This window comes from Festucalex cinctus, chromosome 16 (genome assembly GCF_051991245.1).
Source record: "Festucalex cinctus isolate MCC-2025b chromosome 16, RoL_Fcin_1.0, whole genome shotgun sequence".
Taxonomy (NCBI): Eukaryota; Metazoa; Chordata; class Actinopteri; order Syngnathiformes; family Syngnathidae; genus Festucalex; species Festucalex cinctus.
Genome location: NC_135426.1, coordinates 8,288,346 through 8,309,803, shown reverse-complemented (window position 1 = coordinate 8,309,803; position 21,458 = coordinate 8,288,346). Strand labels below are relative to the sequence as shown.

The 21,458-nt window shown below is 39.3% G+C and overlaps 2 protein-coding genes across 2 annotated transcripts; both read left to right on the top strand.

Annotated features, from left to right (window-relative positions):
- Positions 1-878: 878 nt before the first annotated feature.
- ano6 (anoctamin 6) lies at positions 879-14,171 on the top strand. Its single transcript, XM_077500291.1, has 20 exons — positions 879-1,173; positions 4,270-4,340; positions 4,962-5,090; positions 5,529-5,594; positions 5,890-6,180; positions 6,249-6,362; positions 6,449-6,564; positions 7,478-7,612; positions 7,711-7,816; positions 8,547-8,607; positions 8,725-8,870; positions 8,970-9,047; positions 9,124-9,352; positions 10,810-10,979; positions 11,081-11,178; positions 11,262-11,392; positions 12,479-12,684; positions 12,762-12,958; positions 13,062-13,167; positions 13,234-14,171. Exons 1-20 carry the CDS (start codon positions 1,083-1,085, stop codon positions 13,456-13,458), a joined length of 2,766 nt encoding a protein of 921 aa, XP_077356417.1. The 5' UTR covers positions 879-1,082; the 3' UTR covers positions 13,459-14,171.
- Positions 14,172-14,334: 163 nt separating this feature from the next.
- Positions 14,335-21,351, top strand: pwp1 (PWP1 homolog, endonuclein). Its single transcript, XM_077499980.1, has 15 exons — positions 14,335-14,521; positions 14,668-14,726; positions 14,812-14,954; positions 15,132-15,217; positions 15,277-15,373; positions 15,608-15,718; positions 15,797-15,927; positions 16,001-16,071; positions 17,918-18,014; positions 19,429-19,490; positions 19,553-19,661; positions 19,733-19,823; positions 19,908-20,029; positions 20,107-20,212; positions 20,976-21,351. Exons 1-15 carry the CDS (start codon positions 14,456-14,458, stop codon positions 21,068-21,070), a joined length of 1,446 nt encoding a protein of 481 aa, XP_077356106.1. The 5' UTR covers positions 14,335-14,455; the 3' UTR covers positions 21,071-21,351.
- Positions 21,352-21,458: the final 107 nt, after the last annotated feature.

Sequence of the window (21,458 nt, the reverse complement as noted above, 5' to 3'; positions counted from 1 at the left end):
ATCTCCCAATCACTTTAGCGAAAGCCATTCCCACAAAGTTAGTATGCTGAACTAGGTCACGTTAGTAAAGGTAGATTTTTTTTTTTTCATTTTAAATATTGTATTAGAGAGTAAAAGTACAGTGATCAAATGTATGCAAACACAAAACATGACATAGGGAATTGAACATTCTGTTTAAACTGTGGGAGCAACAACTTTAGAATTGCTACAGTAAACGGAGCCAACAAGATGGAAGTGATAGCCACGATTGTGAAAATATAATTTAATTAGTTCAGGAGCAACATTTGGGAGGGATTTTGGTGAATAGATTATAGGGGGGTTGGGGGTTAGACAGCTTATGAGCATTCACAGAGGCAGCTGGCAACCAACTTGCTGTCATGTTAACTCCAAATTTGGATTTATAGGGTATAAAAGGTTATTAAAAAATAATAGTTTATTTCAGTTCCACACATAGTACAGAATCGAAAACGCAAACATCTTTTTGAACCAATCAATTAATATTCGAAAAAGGAATAGGCTGAAGCACCAGGCTTACTATTGCCTATCCAATAATGTCCCATGAATCACCTAGAATTACAACAAAGAAAAAATAAATAGTACACACACTTTAATTTCTAAATGTTTTACATTTTATGAATGGCATACAGCTTCAACGCATCATCAAGTCAATAACGAATTTTGATTTTTGTGGGAAGCAAGTTTAAATGGCTATAATTAGAGCGTGATTCTGCAATATACATTTAAAAGTGTTAAAAAAAAAATATTTCACTCTAATCACGAATGATTTCACGGAGGCTGCCTGATGCCATCTTGGTTGTCCGACTGGCTCTGACGTCATCGTATTTAACCAAATTTGGACTTCCGGTGGAAAATGGAACGTCGCGCCTCCTCCTCCTTCGACCCCACCCGTTTCGTACCGCTTCTCTCAAGTCTAAACTTGGTCCAAAGTGCACTGAACGGTTGGTCAGTGTTGGCAAATTAACTTAAGAATGTACGCGGGCCGGCGCCGTTAAAGCTGCTGCGATATCCAAACAAGCTACGGAGGGCCCGGGGGGCGTAAACGAAAACTTTCCGAGGCGAAAATGGAGAACGACATCCTGGAGATGGAGTCCGTCTCTGACGCCGAAGAACTAGAGGCAGATGCCCGCTTGGAAATGATAGAGGAAGACGTCGGTGAGACAAACACTTGAGACGCTTATTGTACTTTTTATTGAATATTATTTTGTTTGGAAACTTAATCAGACAATAGGCCACGCAAGCGCACATGTGATGTGGCAGGGGAAGTCAATTCCATGCTCCGTGAGTCATGACTTTATCAACGTGTGTTGAAATCAAATCAGTGTGGATTACCATTTACAGTAAACGCTGTTGTTGTGACTAGCTGGCAACACTAACTATTGTACGTTTTAAACCAGTGGGGGCGTGTCTGCATGCCCTGGGAAAAAAAAGAAAGAAAAAAAAAGCCCTTTCGTGTCCCTCAGGGATGTCACATGGGTCAATCCTCTGACATGTTCTTGGATGTTGTGGTTCTGCCTAGCAACAGCTTGTTTGTTGTTGCTTCCATTCCATGAGTGCAGGAACCGCTCTGCATCTTACTTAGATGTGGGACAGAATGAAGTCCAACCTGTCTTTAAAGAGGAAACTTGTTCGTTTGTGCAACTGACAGGCGGCTGCTTTGTGGGCATGTTAGTGACTCGTCCATCTGTTTTCAAAGCAATCAATTATGTATTATTTATATTTTGTAGATATTTTTGAAAACTACTACATAGGAACTTTCTGTTTAAAGGTACAGTGTGTAGTACGTGACCACCAGATGTCACTATAGCATAGAATGCAGCCAAAGCACATGCATTTAGACGCACGCCACACTACGATGCCTCAGAAGAGACCACACTCTGCAAGCCTACGACCAATTCTTATTTTGCGTGAGCAAACGAGTATCTCGGTGAGCGACGGCGACTTGGCCAGCCAATGTGAAGCCCAGCAAACAACGCAGAAAGATCGAGCGAGACGGATTTAGCCGGTGCAGCTAACTAGAGAGGCTAGTGGGAGTTAGTCAGAACAATGGGCTAGAGTGGGGAGCAAGAGCGGCTAGCAGGAGAAGCTAGTTTAAAAAAAAAAAAAGCTAGTAAAAACTTGCTTGAGTAAAGCAGAAGGTGGCAAGTGACGGGGGTCCGAATCGCTGGACTCAACAACGACCACCTGCAGGCCCCAGCTGTGATGCTAGATGCCACTATTAGCTAAAGGTTACACACTGTGACTTTAAAGTGATAGGGCAAAATTTTTTGGCTGGCCTCGGGCCTATATCCCACGAGACTAGATCCACCCCTGGACTGAACAGCGACCAAAACCCATCTCCACATTCCGGACCAAAACAAGAGCCGTTTTCGATGCCCTTTGCTTGTTTTTGAAACGGGGGTATTAAAATTCAAAAATTGAACATGACACAGAGCAGAAAGTAGAAGAAACCATTTTTTTGCTTCAAAAATTGAATTATTCACCGCAATATACTTTTAGTTGTACATAGTTGATTTGTATCTTCGTGTTTCTAGAAAAGCTTTATAATATATAAACCATTTTTTATAAGATATAGTGGCACCTATGTTTTTTCTCTCTCTCGCTCTCTCTCTAACTACTAACTATGTCGCGCAACTACACTCAGAATTATGCTTTTGCATTGTAATACATAAAAAGCTCCAGACAATTTTTGGTGCCATAAATTGTGCCTTTCTACCCACATGCATTCTTTGAATTTTTCTGAACAGCTCATGTTGTTGAGATTGTGCGCATGTCCTGTATGACGTAGCTCATTTTACACAAATTTTATATGTATTATTGATCCACCTCCTCCACCAAAATCAGTGAGTGCACTTTGGTTTAATGGCTTATCAATTATTCACACTCACGCACTGGAAGAATGATTAAGACTGAAAACATGACAACAGTATAGAAAAGTGTGACCCTCCCTGCTGAAACACAGACAGGAAGTAGTACTCACAATGGACCTTTTTTTTTTTTTTTTTTTTTCCCCCACATAAAAAACGGAAATGACGTCATCACTGGTAATTCAATCAACTTCGGGTCCTTATATTTAGCACTAGAAGCAAGATGGATTGCAGAGTATATTGTACAATATCTCAAGCATATGCCCCAAATCACCTTTGCTCATATGGAAACTAGCATTGTACAAGAAAACTCCATCACGGGAAATAAAGAAGACAAAACGAAAGGGTATGCATTTTTCTACTTTGCAGCCATTTCTTTCTTTTTTCGCATCCCCTTTCAACGGGAATGCGATAAAGTTTTTTATCAGGTCCGCAACGGTTACAATTGATGGCACAACAAGAATGACCCATCTGCCTCTCTTAATACTCCAAATGTGCAAAACCATCAAACTACATGTAAAACACTCCGTTTCTTGCCACTCAGCTCCCGTGATGCAACGCACAAAACATAAACAATGACGTCATAAAGGATCCCCCTATAGAGGACCTTATTTAAGTATTATCGTCTGTTTTCAATGATGATGATGGTAATGTGTGATGTCTGTTTTTGAACGTGTCATAATCCCAATATGTATTGGATGACTAAGTTTTCGGTGAGGGCTCGTTTAGTTGCAGCATCGATCAAGCATAGATTTCCTCGTAGGATCCGGTGTAAAGTTGTTCCGAGGAAAAAGGCTTGGAACAGCCTCGGATTTCAGGCATCTGACACTTTAACCCCAACACAAAATTGTCGGAGGTAAAATGTTATTCTAGACTTGCCTGCTGGCCCTTCCTGATAATAAAATGTGGATCTTTCTGATGCCGAATCACTTAAATCCATTTCTGTTTTAGTTCCGTGTCGCAGATAAATTAATGAAATGAAAGGTGAGGCTTCTTTAATAAAAAGCAATTGCAGGAAGAGCATCTCACCCGGTACGTTAAAAATGTGAAAGTGTGAAACGTCCCTGGGAGGACATCAAACAGGCCATGCTGCATGTTGGAACATGCAACCTGGGCTAAAATAACCAACACTCAAAGAATGCATATGTTTGCATCACTGTTTAGTGTGAGATTGTTGTGCGGCAAGCAGATGTGCATGAGAGGAAGTGGTTAGGCTGCATGTCTCTGTAGCTAATCATATTTACTGAAACAGTAGATATTTTATGCACGTTAGCCGTCTACAGCAAAGTGCATTCATATCTGATTTTTAGCAATCCATCTTTTTTTTTTTTTTTTTTTTTTTTTTTTTTTTTTTTTTTTATAAACCTTTGGTTTCCTTCTACAGTTTACCCCGAGGAGTTTCTGCCAACATACCACGGAATTCAGGAAGGCTCGACGGTCGTTAAAGTGCAACTGGTGAGTTCTGCATATCACAAATTTCCATACAGGTCAGGTGCATCTCCGTAAAAGCAGAACATCATGTAAAAGTTCTTTTATTTCACCAGTTCACTTACAAAAAGTTACAATCCTATATTATACCAATTCATTAAAACACATACGAAAAAACATTTCAGGAGACCAATTCCTACTTAATAGTTAGATGCCAACCCAAAAATGGACTTTACAATAATATTTTGTATGCACCCACACTAGTCTAAACATGGCATTCTGATTAACAGGCAGAAAAATCATTTAAATATTAATATATTAAATTGCACTCACTATATTGGGGTGGGGTTGGGGGGAAATCTCAATTAGATGATTTACACCACTAAATCCACTCTAATAACCACAGTGTTGAAAGTTGCTACACGTGCTTTGTCACATTTGAATGTTTGAGTGGCGGTGGAGGCCTGTCCTAATGTTTGCTCATCCCACATTGCCTGTATAAACCACAATGACATTTAAAACCCTCAGTGGCATCAGCGTCCCGTAGCACACGGGGTAGACGTCTTCTGCTCTCCAAACATGCATGTGGAGGACGAGTACGAGTTTCAGTCTGCTGACTTACCCGACGAGCCGCGCTTTTGCCCGCAGGCCGAGTTCAACGACAAGCCCGATTCGCTGTTCTTCAACGACGGCGTCCGCCGCGTCGACTTCATCCTGGTCTACGAGGATGAGGACAGGAAGGAGTTTGAGAAGAGACACACGTTCGCACGGCGAAAGGTATTTTTGATCATATGAATCCTTTGTGTTGGAGACGGTGAAACATCCAAAACCTGCTCTTTTCTTGAATACTATTGTTATGAAATAACAGGGTGGTGCACGCAAGGTATTGCAGAGTACTTGTGAGCTTGTGTGCTTATGTACAAGAGCAGAGTTGCCAAACGCATCCCTTCAAGGAGATCTCTTGGCCAAGTTTGCCATTCGGAATCTACTTCAGCCACTTATTAGCTTTTTGAAATGCATTTCTTAAAGGGCTTGCCTCAGAGCAGCCCAGCCAAAATAAACAGCGATGGTATTCTGTGTTGTTCTTCCTTCTCATGGGATGATCACAATAAGACTTGTGAACATATCCTGGGCCACAGTGGAAGTCAAAAGATTAAATTCGTCCCAAATTCACTTCAAACAAGTAATGATCAAGTCCGTTGTTGTCTTCTGCAGAGACGGAGAGAGTATTTTGAGGCCAGCTTGATGAAAATGGGAATGGAGTTGGAGGCCACGCGATCTGTAAGTGGCTTCTTTTTTAGGTTTGCTTGTTTGTGTGCGACTTCCTGTCGACTAGTTTCAGTACAAACTCAGGTGTGGGCAATTCATATTTAAGCTTTAAACCAGACAGCTACGTCTTGTCATCTGTAAATGAAGTTTAAAAAAAGAAAATCGTTTTGATTTGATTTGATATTTATTCATCTCGAACAATAACAATCACAATGAAAGTAAATAAAAAGACTCATGCATATTGTACTGTAAGTGGACTGTGTGACATATTTTCCCAAACCTGAATTTGAATGTGGCGCCGATCCAGGTGGGGGACGACAACCTGGTGTTCGTCAAGGTGCACATGCCGTGGGACACGCTGTGCACGTACGCCGAAGTTCTGCACATCAAGTTGCCCATCCAGCCTAACGACCTGTCGTCGCAGCGCTCACCGTGGTGGCACTGGCTGTCCGCCATCACCAAGCCGTTCTACCCGGACAAGAGCCTCATCAGCAAGGAGGCCGAGTTCTTCACCGCCCCCTTTGAGAAAGATCGCCTGGACTACTTCTACGTCAAGGACAAGGACGTCTTCTTCACGTCGTCCATGCGGAGCCGGATGGTGAGTTTGCGCCTCAAAATGGCGTTCAAACAGCATTGCAATAAAAAAGCAATGATGCTCTCTTCCAGGCTTATTACATCCTGAGTCGAGCGCCCTATGAGATACGAGGCAGCGTGAAAAAGTTTGGCATCCGAAAGCTATTAGACGGCGGCGTTTACAAAGCTGCCTACCCTCTCCATGATGTAAGTGTTGGCCGTCACCCGTGTGACGTTTTGCTCGCAGGAGGACATTCCTTTGGATGATTATCCCGTGTTGTGTGTTGATACAGTGCAGGTTCAATGTGAAGTCGCAAGAGGAAGGCTGCCCCAACGAGAGGTTCCGCCTCTACAGCGAATGGGCTCACCCCAAAAGTTTCTACAAGATGCAGCCTCTAGACCTCATCAGGTGACTTCATACACTTGCTAGTTTGGGATTTTTCATTGTTGTTAGTTTGTATTTTGTTTTGATTTTTGTTTTTTAAATCCACTTAATTTTCATTAGTTTTTAGTATGGGTTAGATGATTATTAGTTTTACAAAAATGCTTCATTTGGTTTCATATTTATTAATTTTAGTATTGGTTTTAGTTTTTTTATAAGGCAAATTTGTGGCATTAAAGCTGAAAAGAAAATTTCACTTCATGTAATAATGTGAAGTAAACTACATTCCCAAACATGTCTGTTCGACCTTCCTGCTTCTGTATAGCCACAGTACTACCGAAATAAATGCATGTAATAAACCCCAGAAGTATGTATTAAATTAATTGACAAACAAAACCAAAGGATATTATCGCAATAATCAGTTAGTCTTAGTTTTATGAATATAAAAATGTAGTTTCAGTTAGTTTTTTTTAAGCACACATTTTTATTTCATTCAGTTAAATTTGTTTTAGATTTTAGCTTTACTTTGTTTCTTTTTTGAAAACTATAATAACCTTGGCTCCCACGTCACTCATCAAGCCAAGGCCCCAGCCTTTGAAAACCACACACACTCAGTCACAGATATTACAGTGTGAAATGTGAGGATGGAGTCCCCAAGTAGACAGCAGGAAAAACCTTCACCTCATGTATATTTTGTTGCTTCATAATGCTAAATCAGTATTTATCTGATTGATACAATAGACCTACAACTGAACAATAGTTTGTTTAACTCAGCAGGCCTACATATTTGATACTGACAAAGTAAATATATCAGTAATTTGAGACAAGACTCGTATACAATTCTTTTTGTGTCATTTGTTGTTTGACATTCTGTTGTGTCATTTTTACAATGTGAAAGTTTTGATAGAAAACACTGCTCTAAAAAAAAAAAAATTCACAGGAAGTACTACGGGGAGAAAATTGGTATTTACTTCGCCTGGTTGGGCTTCTACACCATCATGCTGGCTCTTGCTGCTGTTGTTGGTCTCAGTTGTTTCATATACGGATACAAAACGCAAGAAACCAGCACATGGAGGTACTCATCACGCGTATACATATCTTAATCTCTACTGAGAGTGGCTTGCAAGCTATTCGTCAACAAATTGCTGCACATGAATCGTGCGATGTTTGCAGTAAAGAGGTGTGCGACCCGGAGATTGGCGGCAAAATAGTGATGTGCCCGCAGTGTGACCAGGAGTGCAAATACTGGCGCTTAAACAGCACCTGTGAAGCTTCAAAGGTCAGTAAACAGTACTGCATATATGTACAGTTAGTAATTGTATGGCTGTTGGTGGCTCATATTATACGATATGAAAAGTTAAGGGCAGTGGTTCTTAATCTTGTTGGAGGTACTGAACTTCGCCTGTTTCCGATGCGTATTCACCGAATCCTCTATTTAAAAATAAATATGATCCCACCCTCAAAATTCAAGACATAGGTATATAATTTACTGGTGAACATAATGAACAGAGAGAGTTGCATTTTCCTTATATTTGGCTCTCTTCAACTTGAATTCAAAAAGCGTTGTGTTGTAGTTTTTCCGTATCTCCATGCAGCTGAAAGACGTGTTCCTTTAGTTTTGTTAGATATCGAGGTGTGCTGGACAAGAATAGACGAGACTAGACGTCCCGACAATCTGTCAGTCCCGACGGACTTCCCACACACATTTATAGATTACTTTAAAACCGCCACCGCTGTTTTCTTAAGTTGGAATCGGTGAGAACAGCAGAGGCCCCACGATTGAACCCTGTGGAACACCATACGTTTTGTTTTACATGTGAATTCATATTGCACATATTTGTCCGACCACTTTCTTTTTTGTTTTGCTCGACGTTGTCAGTATGAAGTGATTACAATAATATTGGAATCACACGATGTACCATACCGAAGCCCCAGGGTTCGATTGAACCCAGGATAAGAACCACTGGCTTAGGGATATTGGTCTTAACCGTGATGCTTCTGTTTTGTAGAAACTGTGCATATTTGACAATTTTGGCACACTGGTGTTTGCAGTTTTCATGGCAATCTGGGGTAAGTCACTCTGGCTTGAGTTTTTTTTTTTTTTTTTTTTTTTTTTTTTTTTTTTTAAATATGACTCAGCTGTGCCTCTAATCAGCAGATGTGTTTGTCCTCATTTCCCCGCTGCAGTGACACTGTTCCTGGAATTTTGGAAGCGCTACCAGGCCGAGCTGGAATACCAGTGGGACACGGTGGAGTTCCTGGAGCAGGAGGAGCCGCCTCGGCCTGAGTACGAGGCCAAATGTATATACGAGAGGAAAAACCCAGTCACGGGGGTGAATTGCGCTCTTTGTTTCATCTCACCTTGGTCATCACAATATGTCAGAAGTTTCAGTAGTCTCGTGTGTGCGTGCGTGTGTGTGTGTGTGATTTAGGTGAAGGAAAAAGTGCCATACACGGCCTGTGGACGCTGTGTTCGAGTGTCAATAGGAATGGGGACAGTTTTATTCTGGGTAATATAATCCTTTCCATTGATGGTCCTTCGAGTCAAAATCCCTCCCTGATGAGGTCTTGATATTTGCCTGACAGATCCTGCTCATCGTGGCGTCCATCGTGGCCATCACCGTGTACCGCCTGGCCGCCTTCTTTGCCTTCTCAGCGAGGCTGCGCGCGCAGGACCTGAAGGAGCTGGAGCCCCTTAAGGAGTACGTGACGCCGCAGATGGCCACGTCTGTCACGGCATCGCTCATCAATTTCGTGGTCATCATGATTCTCAACATGTTATACGAGCGCGTCGCCATCTGGATCACCAACTTTGGTGGGTCGCTGAAATGAAACGGTGTGAAAAACTACAATACATGGCGACAGATAATATCAAAATACTTGAAGCTTGTATTCTTTATCCTCTGCAGGTCCAGGTAACTGGATTGCAAATCTGGATGAATGTTAGCTTTCTCTCTGGAGTAGATGCTATTGCTGTTTAGCTAGATGTTACTGCTGACCAAGAGGTCAAACTTACTTATGTAAAGTAAAAATTTTAAATTGACGCCTTCACTCCCAGCCATTTTTACTGAATCAATCTCCTTCGCTCCCGGCTGATTTAGTACATTTTGACAGATTTTGCAAGGCCCACAGAATATTGTGTTCTATTGCGATAAAAAAATAGAACCTATCAAAAGAAAGATTAGAGTCTCTTTTTTTTTTTTTCATCAGGAAAAAAAAAATAGTATATTTCTGTCTGTTTCTGTTTTGCAGTAATTAGCATTAGAATATCGCCAAGTATCATCATTATTCACAAATCTGTTTAAAACTGTGGGGAAAACATCTTGTTGCAACATGGCTCTGCTTGACCTCTTATACTCTGCTGCCACCTGCTGGCCGTTTTTTGTAAAAACAACCATTACTTCAACCATTTTCTTCAGTTCAGAGGCTGCATCAAAAGCCTTCTGTATGCTCTAGCATAAAATAAAATTAAAAAAAAAAAGTATAAATACGTAAATAAGATGTATTTATACGTTTTTGGGAGCAAATGAGTTAAGTAAAGAAAAAAAAAAAAAAGTCTGATTCTGATCCTATGCATAACACGGTTTACATGGTGTCGAGTGATACATTCAATAAAGGCTAACTATGGTGTAAAAATCTGAAAAACCGAAGAGAGGACAGACCTTTGTTCTGCCCATTCTTTTGGAAATCTGTTTGTTAAATCCAGTTTATCATGTTATTAACAGCTTGCTTCCTTGTCTACCTTGCTAAAAAGGTTATTATGGTAACAAGGTAGTGTGCATTTTGTGGGACACACATTTCATGAATAATGATTATTTGAAACATTATGCTTATAAAAACAAATGTCCCCCTAGTTGCAAGAGACACCAATGAAACAAGTACGGGTAATACAAAAATCAAAATTGAACTGTTTTATTTGATATTCCATCTAGTCAGTAGGTGGGGTGGAACAAGAAAAAAAATTGTATTTTAGGGGGTAATCCGGATTTATTTGGAATTTAAAAACTATTATCAAACATTCTTTTCTCTAAGTTTATTCATTTTTTTAAGATTTGGTCTCAGGACGAGTAAATGTACTCAGAAACTGCATGTTTTAGTATTTTGTGTGTGGATTATTTAAAATTTGATGGGCGGGATGTAAAATGTCCTCCAATTCTGGAATGACCCAAATAATCTTTGAGGCTGATTTTATTTGTTGAGAGGTCAAACTTCCTCAACTTTTCAAGGGTCAAATCTCAGATTTTGTCCTTACCTGCTATTCTCACTTATCAGAGCTGCCAAGGACCAAGACGGACTATGAGAACAGCCTGACGCTCAAGATGTTCCTCTTCCAATTCGTCAACTACTACTCGTCTTGTTTCTACATCGCCTTCGCCAAAGGGAAAGCCGTCGGCTATCCCGGACGACCCGTGTACCTCGTGGGAAAATACCGTAACGAGGAGGTAAGATTCATTTTCCTCTTGTTGCCTATCTACACTTCGAACATGTTTGAATTTGTGTTCTGTTTTTTTTTGTTTTTTTTGTTTTGTTTTTTTTAAATCAGTGTGATCCTGGTGGTTGTCTGATTGAACTGACTACTCAGTTGTCAATCATCATGGGCGGCAAAGCCATCTGGAACAACATCCAAGAGGTCCTATTACCGTAAGAAAGCCAAAATACACAAAAGCACCAATCATGCCAATTCCAGCTCAGCTGAAGTATGATAACGTCTTTGCATCTCACAGGTGGGTGAAAAATTTGATCTTCCGCTACTGCACGCGTGCGTCGTCGCAAAAGCTGATTCCTCGTTGGGAGCAGGACTACCAGCTGCAGTCCATGTCCAAACTGGGACTCTTCTATGAGTACCTGGAAATGGGTAAGAAGAAGTGAAGCGTTCAAGCGTAAAAGACGACAAGTATAATTTTGACTAAAATAGAGCTACTCAGCCACGCCTACTAGAGGACTGCCTATCACTTCATTGGTTGATATGGAATATCCTGACCCTGTGGTAAAACTCGTTGAAAAAGGTTTTTCTGCAGCAATCGACAAGTCCCATTTATAATTTACCACAGCATCGATCAGATCACTATGTTTCATTTCTTGCACTTTTACTCAAGACTGACACATGTAAGGTACTAACAAATCTTAATAATGTTTTTAATGCAGATTTGTATAAAGAAGTTCAAGTATAATACTCGACAATAAGGAAAAATTATGGTTGGATGATATAAATGTGTTGAGCGATTAATAATGCAATACCTTCATACAGTCTACTATAGTTTGTATGCTGTAGATATGAATATATTGTAGCGGTGTCAAAATTAGTGCGTTAATTTTGAGTTCATTTAAAGTTCCTTTGACGGCACAAATTTTTTTTAACGCGCATTTACTGACTAATCCTTACTTGGAAAGCCTATACTGGGGAAATTCCAATCGAAAATTTAGCAGGAATAAATGTAATAATAATACATATATTTGGGGAGACTGGGGTCAAGTTGTATTTTACAATTTGAAAAATGTGCAGAATTTCACAACTTACTTCATGTTCAGGATTAGATAGCTCTTCATATGAAAAGAAAAATGCACTGAGCTGTCACCAGCGTTTTAGAAACTCAATTATGCCATCTAGTGGCAGAAAATGACCACAGCACAAATTAATATCACAATCGTTTTTTACAGTACAGCACATCTTTTTTTATTTTAACTGAATTTTATTAATTATTAGGAAATGATTGTATCAATTATTGAAAGATGCAGCCATATTTCTAGTTGTTTAACATGTTTCTCCACTTTTGTTAGAAAAAGAAAAATTAGAAGAAATGTATTGTACATTTTGTTGTACATTTAGGACAGATATAAAATTTGTGATTAATCGTGAGTTAATTATTGAAGTCATGCGATTAATGACGATTAAAAATTCTAATTGCCTGACACACTAATATATTTTTCCCACTCACGTTAGTCATCCAGTTTGGCTTTGTCACGCTCTTCGTGGCCTCCTTCCCCCTGGCTCCGGTCCTGGCGCTAGTCAACAACCTGTTCGAAATCCGCGTGGACGCCTGGAAAATCACTACGCAGTTCCGCCGCATCGTTCCCGAGAAGGCCCAGGACATCGGCGCCTGGCAGCCCATCCTTCAAGGCGTCGCCATCCTGGCCGTCGCCACCAACGTGAGTTGCCGCCCGGCGAGTTTGACGTCCCCGATCCGCGACGTCATCAACCGTGGTTCCCTCGCTGTTGAGTCCAGGCTATGATCATCGCCTTCACCTCCGACATGATCCCGCGACTGGTCTACTACTGGTCTTTCTCCGTGTACCCGTATGGGGAGCATGACTCGCAAACCATGCAGGGCTACATCGAAAGCTCCCTGTCCATCTTCAACATCAGCGATTTCTCCAACTACAGCAGGCCGCTGAGCGCACCGTACAATATCACCACCTGCAGGTACGAAGAGGAACTAACAAACAAACATGCCATGAAAAATCTGCATAAGTACAGTAACTATTTCTACTTTGTTCTCACCACCATAACAAACCCATTTTTTCAGGTATCGAGATTTCCGCTACCCTCCCGGGCACCCGAAGGAGTATGAGTACAACATCTACTACTGGCATGTGATTGCTGCCAAAATGGCGTTTATTATAGTTGTCGAGGTAAGCAACACAAAGAAACAAAAAACAAAAAAACATTTTGAGTTACTGGTGGATGTCTTTCGACAGCACATTGTTTACCTGACCAAGTTCATCCTGTCATACGTCATCCCCGACGTGCCGTACGCCGTCAAAGAGCAAATCAAGCGGGAGAAGTACCTGACCCAGGTGATCCTGCACGAGACCAACCTCAAGCTGGTCACCAAGCGCTTGAAGCCCACCCACGACGTCACGCACAGGAACTCCCACGGCAAGCCCGCAAAGGAGGAACTTGCGCTGGATTTAGACTTTTGAAGACTGAAAGTGAACAAAACTGACAATTTTAAATGACGATTTAAGCAAGCAAGTTGGACAATATAAGGAGAAACACTCATGTGCTGGAAAACAGCGAGCAGAAAATGATGTTAAGTTGCTATTTGTGTTACAGACAGGTCACATGATAAGCTTTACGCTTTTTAAATTCTGACATATTTCAGTATTATTGAAAGCCATAGAGATTACACTTTGTTTTTACTTTACAATCAATCCATGAGAGAAAGGTGTAATAATATGAACAATGTATATCAGTGTTGAGACATTTGGATAGTTTTAGCAGCAAATAGTCTTTGTTTGAAATCTGTCCAATTGAATGTTTACAGGAAGTCTGATCAGTCACTTTGCCAAAGTTTACGTTTCTGTCAAAATAAGGATTTTTGTATTTGAAAAGTCCAATTATTCTGCTGCACTTTTTTTTTTTTTTTAAATGGACACAGTTCCAACTATGTGACCACTGCACTGCACATTATTTTTGACTGCATGTTGGAACCTGTGTTAGTTATTTGTAATACCTGTGCTGTATTATTGCCACATTTTATGATGGTACTATAACCACTATAAGGGCCTCTCGCTTCTGTATATGCTTGTCTTCTTTTATACAGAGATATTAAATTGTTTTATTAAGAAAAAGTGTGCTGTAAGTCATTTTTTTTATGTCATTAATGGGGGTAATAAAGCACATTTGGTTCATATTATTTTTCCTTGACCAGTATTGTCCTTTTAACTAATTGCGTATGAGGTCTTCAGGTTTTACACAACACAAAATACATTATTAAATTCTAATATTAACTTTTAATCACATTTTCCACATTCATAATCAAACGGGCGTGCCTTTGCAATTGTCTGACGTCATCAACGTGCGCACAAACCACATGGTTTGTTGGCAGATTTAGCTCCGTGTGCGTATTTTGGTTAAGAATTTATCATTTCTATACAGTAGTTTAGCTACGGCTTTACAAGAGTTTTTCCATACATAATGAGTTCTCAAATTACTTGTATCGGTTGGGTGAAGCGGGGTGCCGCCAAGGAAACGCCGGATAAAGTAAGTAAAGTAGTCAGAAAGATTAGCTCGCTTGCGTTAGCCTGTCAAGCGCTAATGTCAACAAGAAAGTCGGACGCTGTTTCCATAATCTTGAATGGTTTATCTATAATTTGTCATATGAAGTTGACTATATTGTTCTTTTACAGGTTCAGTTGAGCCAGGAGGAGCTGCAACGCATCATCAACGAGGCAAAAGAGGAGCTGGGGTGCATTGACGTGCAGTATTTTTAATCGAAATATTCAGGATGTGCTGACATTTCTCAATTACGTAGTGTATTTTTTTTCGAATAGGGAACACGCAGCAGATGAAGAGGAAGATGAGGATGGCGGCATTGTAGCAGACGATGATACTGGGGATGTTGCCGGAGCACAAAATGATGAAGATGATGAACTAGCAGAATATGGCTTGGATAAATATGACGAGGAAGATATAGGTAAGGTTGTTGTCGACCTTTTGTAAGCAAAGACATTTATGAGAACATGCATACAAATATTAAAGAAATACAAGCGTCAAGATTTCACTGCCAAGCCTCTTCAGTTCTGAAGAATTAAGAATATTTATTTTTATTTGTTTAAGTCTATTGACTAGGTCTTGTTTCTCTAAAATATAGCGACGACCAACCTTGGGGACAGCCTGGCAGGTCTCACTGTGTTCTGCTCTAATGAAGATGACCCATATATCACGCTCAAAGACACTGTGAGTTGAACGCTCAGTGAATATGAAGCATTTTGAATATAACAAACCATCATTTTTAGGATCAATATGAGCGAGAGGACTTCCAAATCAAGCCCACCGACAACCTCATCCTGTCTGGCAAGGTTGACAAAGACTGCTGCAACCTGGAAGTCTACGGTAATTAACATATAAAGCCAGTGAGACTAATCAAATAAATTTGGAATGATTAATTGGGTAACTCATTCATAATACATTGATTTACAAGCTACTGATCTATTTAAAAAAACAAAAAATCTTTATTTTACTGTGATTGAAATTTAATATGCGATAATTTTTTTCAAGGTCCTCTTCCCATTTTTTTTTTTAAACAAACACTAGCAATTAATTAATCTGTATTACAAAAATTGCCAGTGTACAACGCCGAAGAGGACTCCCTGTACGTGCACCACGACATCCTGTTGCCGGCGTACCCGCTAAGCATCGAGTGGCTCAACTTTGATCCCAACCCCGAAGAGAAGCTATGTAAAGAAAAAACCTCGATTGTCACATTTGGTATTAAACGGTTTTGTGGAGAGGTTGAATATTTCCCTGTGTGCATAGCCAACTACGCCGCCATAGGCAACATGACGCCGCAGATCGACGTGTGGGACCTGGACGTGGTGGACTGCCTGGAGCCCGTCTTCACTCTGGGCAGCAAAAAAGCGGCCAAGAAGAAGAAAAACAGCAAGAAGGTACAAGTACTTTTTTTTTCTGCCAGCAAAAAGTGTTTTATTTGAGTGGGATTCATCTTTTGGTGGATTTTAGGGTGCATCAGCAGAGCCTGTGGAGGGGCACACCGATGCCGTGTTGGATTTGTCCTGGAACAAACTGATCAGGTCAGTAAATATGACATGGCGTAAAATAGGAATATAAAGGTGTACAGTTGTCTACTTGAACAGTTATTTTTTTAAATGCAGTCGTTTGGCCAGTCAAGTGCCTTTTGGGTAGAGATAGACCTTTTTGGTTATTTCAGGGCATAACCGATATTTGGAGCCGATATTTGTTTTCAGTAAAAATATCTTGGCGTTGAAATGTTTTAAAAGACACATGCCAATCCTGACTTTGTTGTAATGTCTTAAAGCATGTTTATTTAACAAATTTTCAGACTTTTCAAAATAATATATATTTTTTAATCTTAGACAATAGATATCCTTTTAAATTTCTAACAAAACGCTTAGGGAGCCCCAAAGGTTATCAGTCCGGCTTAACAGTTAAATGGAAACTTAAACATGTAAATACCATAGCTCTCAATAGTTTTCTACAATAAATATTTTTTTCCAAAAATTTAAAAATACCTGAAATCTTAAACTTTCACTTTTCTTTTTTTTTTAAATGTTGAACAAAAACAAAAGGTTCAGAATGTTCTCAGAGTATGCAGCATCTCTTATAAAGTTAGCTGAAAATTTAAATAGTTACCTGAGATTAAAATGGTTTTAGATTTATCTTTGATCGGCCATCAGATTTTTTTTTTTTAAAAGGCTGATGATATTCGTCAAATGACCAATATCGGTCTATCCCTAATTTTAGGTCACTCAAATTCAACAATTTGACAAACGTCAACCTTGTCTCATCATCACTTTATATCACCTACTTTTGTTTTGTTATTATTATTTAGATTTTCTTCAATTGTACATGTTTTTGGTGCCTTGTTTTGATGGACATTTTATTCTTATTTTTGCCATGGCTTTTTCTATAAATTAAAGGTAATTCTGAAATTGTGGGAGGTTCCCTCTAGTTTCTGAATTAAAAGTTCAAACGTTTTTGTTTTTTTTTAATTATTATTTTTTTATTAATATTTTTTATCCAGTACAGTCCATTTGTATATACAATTTTATTTATATAGCACATTTCATCATACACAAGATAATTAAGTCAATGTGTTTCAACGGCAATTGGTGTCAACAGAACCCTAACATGGAGCGTTATCAGCTGTCAACTACGTTTTTTTGTTTTTTTGTTTTTTTAAACATTGGGTGAAGAAAAGGGTCCCGGGCAGCTCTGGTTTCAAAATGAGTTGTGTTTTTATTTATTTATTTATTTATTTATTTATTTATTTAAAAAGACTAACTATGGCCAACAGATGGCAGCATTGTGGCTTTTGGATGAAACTACGTTCTCTCAAAGCAATGCCATTGGCTACTAAAAAACAAAAGCAAAAAATCAAAACTAAACATGCTGATACTTAGGAAATACAGCATTTTCTTGCACATAGTGACTGATCGAGGTTTTTGTCATTTTAAATCTATTTCCAAAAGTGTCAAAAAAAAAAAAAAAACAGAGATCAGATGGCAGACAGGCGGAAATGATTTAAATTTAGCAATCGAAAGAATGACGTTATGTACATGTACATAAGCGCGCGTACGCACATCCATATTATACCCGCATTCACTCATGCACACACATGACCAAATAAATACGACGTTGGTCAAGTTTGTCAAATGTAAAATTCTTGTTTTGAAAATGCATTATTTTGTCATCAAAAGCACATTTTCACTATTGGTGGTGGTATTTTATAGAACAAAAGGACTGTTCAGATGTTTGAGGCATCAATAAAGCAAAACCTATTAGCATAAAAAGTCATTGTTGCCATGATCAATCTGGATTTAAGAGAGAATATTCCAAAATGCCATTATTGCATATTTGACGTCCGTTTTTTTTGTTTTGTTTTTTCATTCTTCTCAGGAATGTGTTGGCCAGCGGCTCAGCTGACGACGTGGTCATCTTGTGGGATCTGTCGCAAGGCAAACCCGCCACCACCCTACACAGACACACTGGAAAAGTATGACACAGATAGATGGATTTATCATTTATTGAATCCAAGTCGTAGACCTATATGGAGGACCTTAAGTCTTTTACTGCTACAAAAAAACAACCCACAGTGCCAGCCGATTTCGAGCATTTTAACTCATCTTTCAAGGCAAACAGAATATTGTGTGCTTTTACTACATTATTTCACATTGTGAGTACCAAATGAAAGATTCCATTCTTCCATTTAAAAAAAAGTATGTTTCTACCTTATTCCGTTCTTTAGTAATCACCATTTGAAAATCGGTCATTTGAGTGACGTTGAGCGAAAATTGAAAATGAGAAAACAAGCTTTTTTTGTGAAAAGATACTTTTGTGGTGAAAATGTAACTTTGACACTAATATTTTTTGTTTGGTTGACGCTCTGTGAATTAGATTTAATGTTACAAAGGTTTTGATCATTCACATCATCCTTGAAAACATTTGATTTCATCCGATTAATCATGTTTCATTGCAATTTCATACACCTTGAGCCCATTGAAAAGAGATAAAATGCTGCCATCTGCTGGCCATAGTTAGTGGATGTTTTTGATTCCACAACCCATTGACCAGGCAGCTCTGTACTTAGATGTTGCACTGCCCATTGATTAAAATAAAAAGGAAAAAAAAAAAAAGTAGATAACAGAATTTAATGTTTATGGCGGCATACATCATGACTTTACTGAACATTATTAAACGTTTTTGGCGGGCAATGCTAAAATAAAAAATGAATAAAAGTGAAAATAAAAAGATATATACATATAATTCACATATTAAATGCAAAGAAATAAATATAAATGGAAATAAAAACAACCAAAATAGATTCAAAAAATAAATGTGCATATAAATAGGAAAATGAATAGATTCAAATATCAATCAAATGCAAATGCTCTGATCTCATATTTATTTATTTTATACCGCAGACTGCGTTGGCATGAAATGGGTCATGAATGGACGACTATCTTGTCCACTGCCACCGCAACTTGCGACTTGAGTTGCTCGACAACTTCACACGACTTCCTGTAAACAACAAAGTACATTATTTTTGTGATTTGTCTTATGCTGTGGGATGGGCGAAGTTTGACAGACTGACATATTGATCGACCAATAGGCGAATAGTTCAAGCCAAGGCACACTTGAATAACATTTCATGATGCGGTTTCAGGCTGACAGTGCAGCATGAAATAAATAAATATGAGTGGAGCATTTTTATTTATTGATAAATATTTAAGTATATTTATTTTTTGTATTTTTACGTGTATGTATTTTTGTTGTTTTTATTTCCGTTTATATTTTTTTTATTTAATATTTGATTTAAAAAAAAAAAAAATTAATCTGTTTTAATTATCACTTATTTTGGCATTTTTGTCCTCCATAGACTTAACCCTGCTCTTATTATTTCTTTCTAGGTTCAGACACTGACTTTCCACCCATTCGAGGCGCAGACTCTCTTGTCAGGATCCTACGACAAGTATGTGATATGTTCGACTTGTTGCCCGAGTGCATTTTTTGGAAGCTACGCTTTGTTTGCAGGACGGCCCTGCTGTACGATTGCCGTAGCCCGGATGACTGCCGCGCGTGGCGATTCAGCGGTCAAGTCGAGCGTCTGGTGTGGAATCACTTTTCGCCATGCACCTTCCTGGTCGGTGCCACTGAGTGATTTCAGGTCTCAAGAATTAGGAACAGCTGCGGTGACCTGCGGTTGTGTTTCAGGCCAGCACAGAAGACGGCTTTGTGTACTGTCTGGACGCTCGTGCCGATAAACCCGTTTTCACTTTGAAGGCACATGATGATGAAGTGTCAGGTATGCATGGGAAAAAAATCTACTTGCCTATAAGTAATGGAGTATTTGTACTTTATAAGAAACTTTTGCATTCTGTATTTTCAGGTTTGGATCTCAGCAGCCAGATTAAAGGCTGCTTGGTCACATCTTCAGCAGACAAACACGTCAAGATCTGGGACATTTTGGGCGACAAGCCCAAAATGTTGCATTCGAGGGACATGCACATGGTAGGACTTTTTGTGGAATCGTTTCAATGATGCAGATGGAGAAGAAGAAGTGCAACATTTCATGTTTGTGTGCGCAGGGTGTAGTGTTCTGCGCAGCATGTTGTCCCGATCGGCCCTTCACTTATGCTTTCGGAGGACAGACGGACGGCTTGCGGGTTTGGGATATCAGCGATGTCGCAGCAGGTTTGACCAAAAATCTCTCAGGCTAGGTTCACACTGCAGGGCTTAATGTTCAATTCAGATTTTTTGGTTAAATCAGATTTTTTGTGTGTCTGTATAATTATTTATATTGCATATTAATTGCGTCCTCAATAGGGGTGTGCTAAAAAAATTGATACGGCAATATATCGTTGCGGGCCTCATCACAATACACGTATCGATACGCAGGCGCCAGAATCGATATTGCTTGTTAACTTTAAATCGGAAGTTCACGTTTGCCTTTGCGGCTTGCATTGTACCTAAAAAATAAAAACCAGAAGCGTCTTTGAAGTTAATTGCCTTCAATTAATGCAAAAATAGCTCACCGGTGATTGGACACTGTGTCTTGCTAAGAAAAATGAAAGCAGAGGAAGAATGTCAACATTTATTTATTGATAAACTTAACATGGCACGTGTCTCATTGTACCAATTTTCCTATATTTTGTTTAAAAATAAAATAAAATGTGTCTTATTTGGGATACATATGTATCGCGATACGTATCGTATCGTGGGCCCCTGTATCGTGATACGTATCGTATCGTGAGGTTGGCGGCAATACCCAGCCCTAGTCCTCAATCTGTCTGCTTTGTGAACCAAATAAGTCCCCAAAAGAGGCTCACAAGCGCAGAAGAAGAGACGACGTCACATTTGTCCACAGCGTGAACGTAACCTCAGATTTAGTCTCTCTCATGACTTAACAACCTTTCTGTTATAATCCTCTTGAATTGTTTTGGATATTTTCCTCTAGTGGCTACGGTGTTCGGCAATCGGGAGCGCTTGGTGGTGAATGCAGGATCTGAAACATCCAGTGCTGCAGCCGCAGCAGCGATGGACACTTTGTAGTGGGAGAGCAACTATCTGTTCATTTCTTGTTAGTTTTTCCTCTCACAAAAAAAAAGTGCTTGTCACGGTAAAATTCTCGCTCGACCCTCAAAGATACGTCTTGAATATGTGCTTTCACGTCGCTGGAATTGCCCATTTGTTGGTGAAGGCCGTTAATCCTTTGTACATTTCCAGAAATGCCAAACTTGTAATATAACATACATGTTTGCTGCTGGTATAAGTGTTTGACAAAATGATGTATATCCAGTGTATAAATACAATTTTTGAATATTGTAACTTCATATTTTGTCATGTTTTCTTCTTTGTTGGCTGAGTTTTTATATAATTTATCACCAATATTGTTGCAGTGGTAGAGCCATAGAGTGGGGGAAAAAAGTTGCAAAAAAAA

What these genes read in the sequence shown, in the direction of transcription:
- pwp1 (XM_077499980.1), top strand. Translation starts at nt 14,456, where the DNA reads ATGAGTTCTCAAATTACTTGTATCGGTTGGGTGAAGCGGGGTGCCGCC. An exon ending in GAGGCAAAAGAGGAGCTGGG is followed by an intron (nt 14,727 to 14,811) that starts GTGCATTGACGT and finishes TTTTTCGAATAG; the next exon opens with GGAACACGCAGCAGATGAAG. An exon ending in CTGCAACCTGGAAGTCTACG is followed by an intron (nt 15,374 to 15,607) that starts GTAATTAACATA and finishes AAAAATTGCCAG; the next exon opens with TGTACAACGCCGAAGAGGAC.
- ano6 (XM_077500291.1), top strand. Translation starts at nt 1,083, where the DNA reads ATGGAGAACGACATCCTGGAGATGGAGTCCGTCTCTGACGCCGAAGAA. An exon ending in GGAAAAACCCAGTCACGGGG is followed by an intron (nt 8,871 to 8,969) that starts GTGAATTGCGCT and finishes TGTGTGATTTAG; the next exon opens with GTGAAGGAAAAAGTGCCATA. An exon ending in CTATGAGTACCTGGAAATGG is followed by an intron (nt 11,393 to 12,478) that starts GTAAGAAGAAGT and finishes CACTCACGTTAG; the next exon opens with TCATCCAGTTTGGCTTTGTC.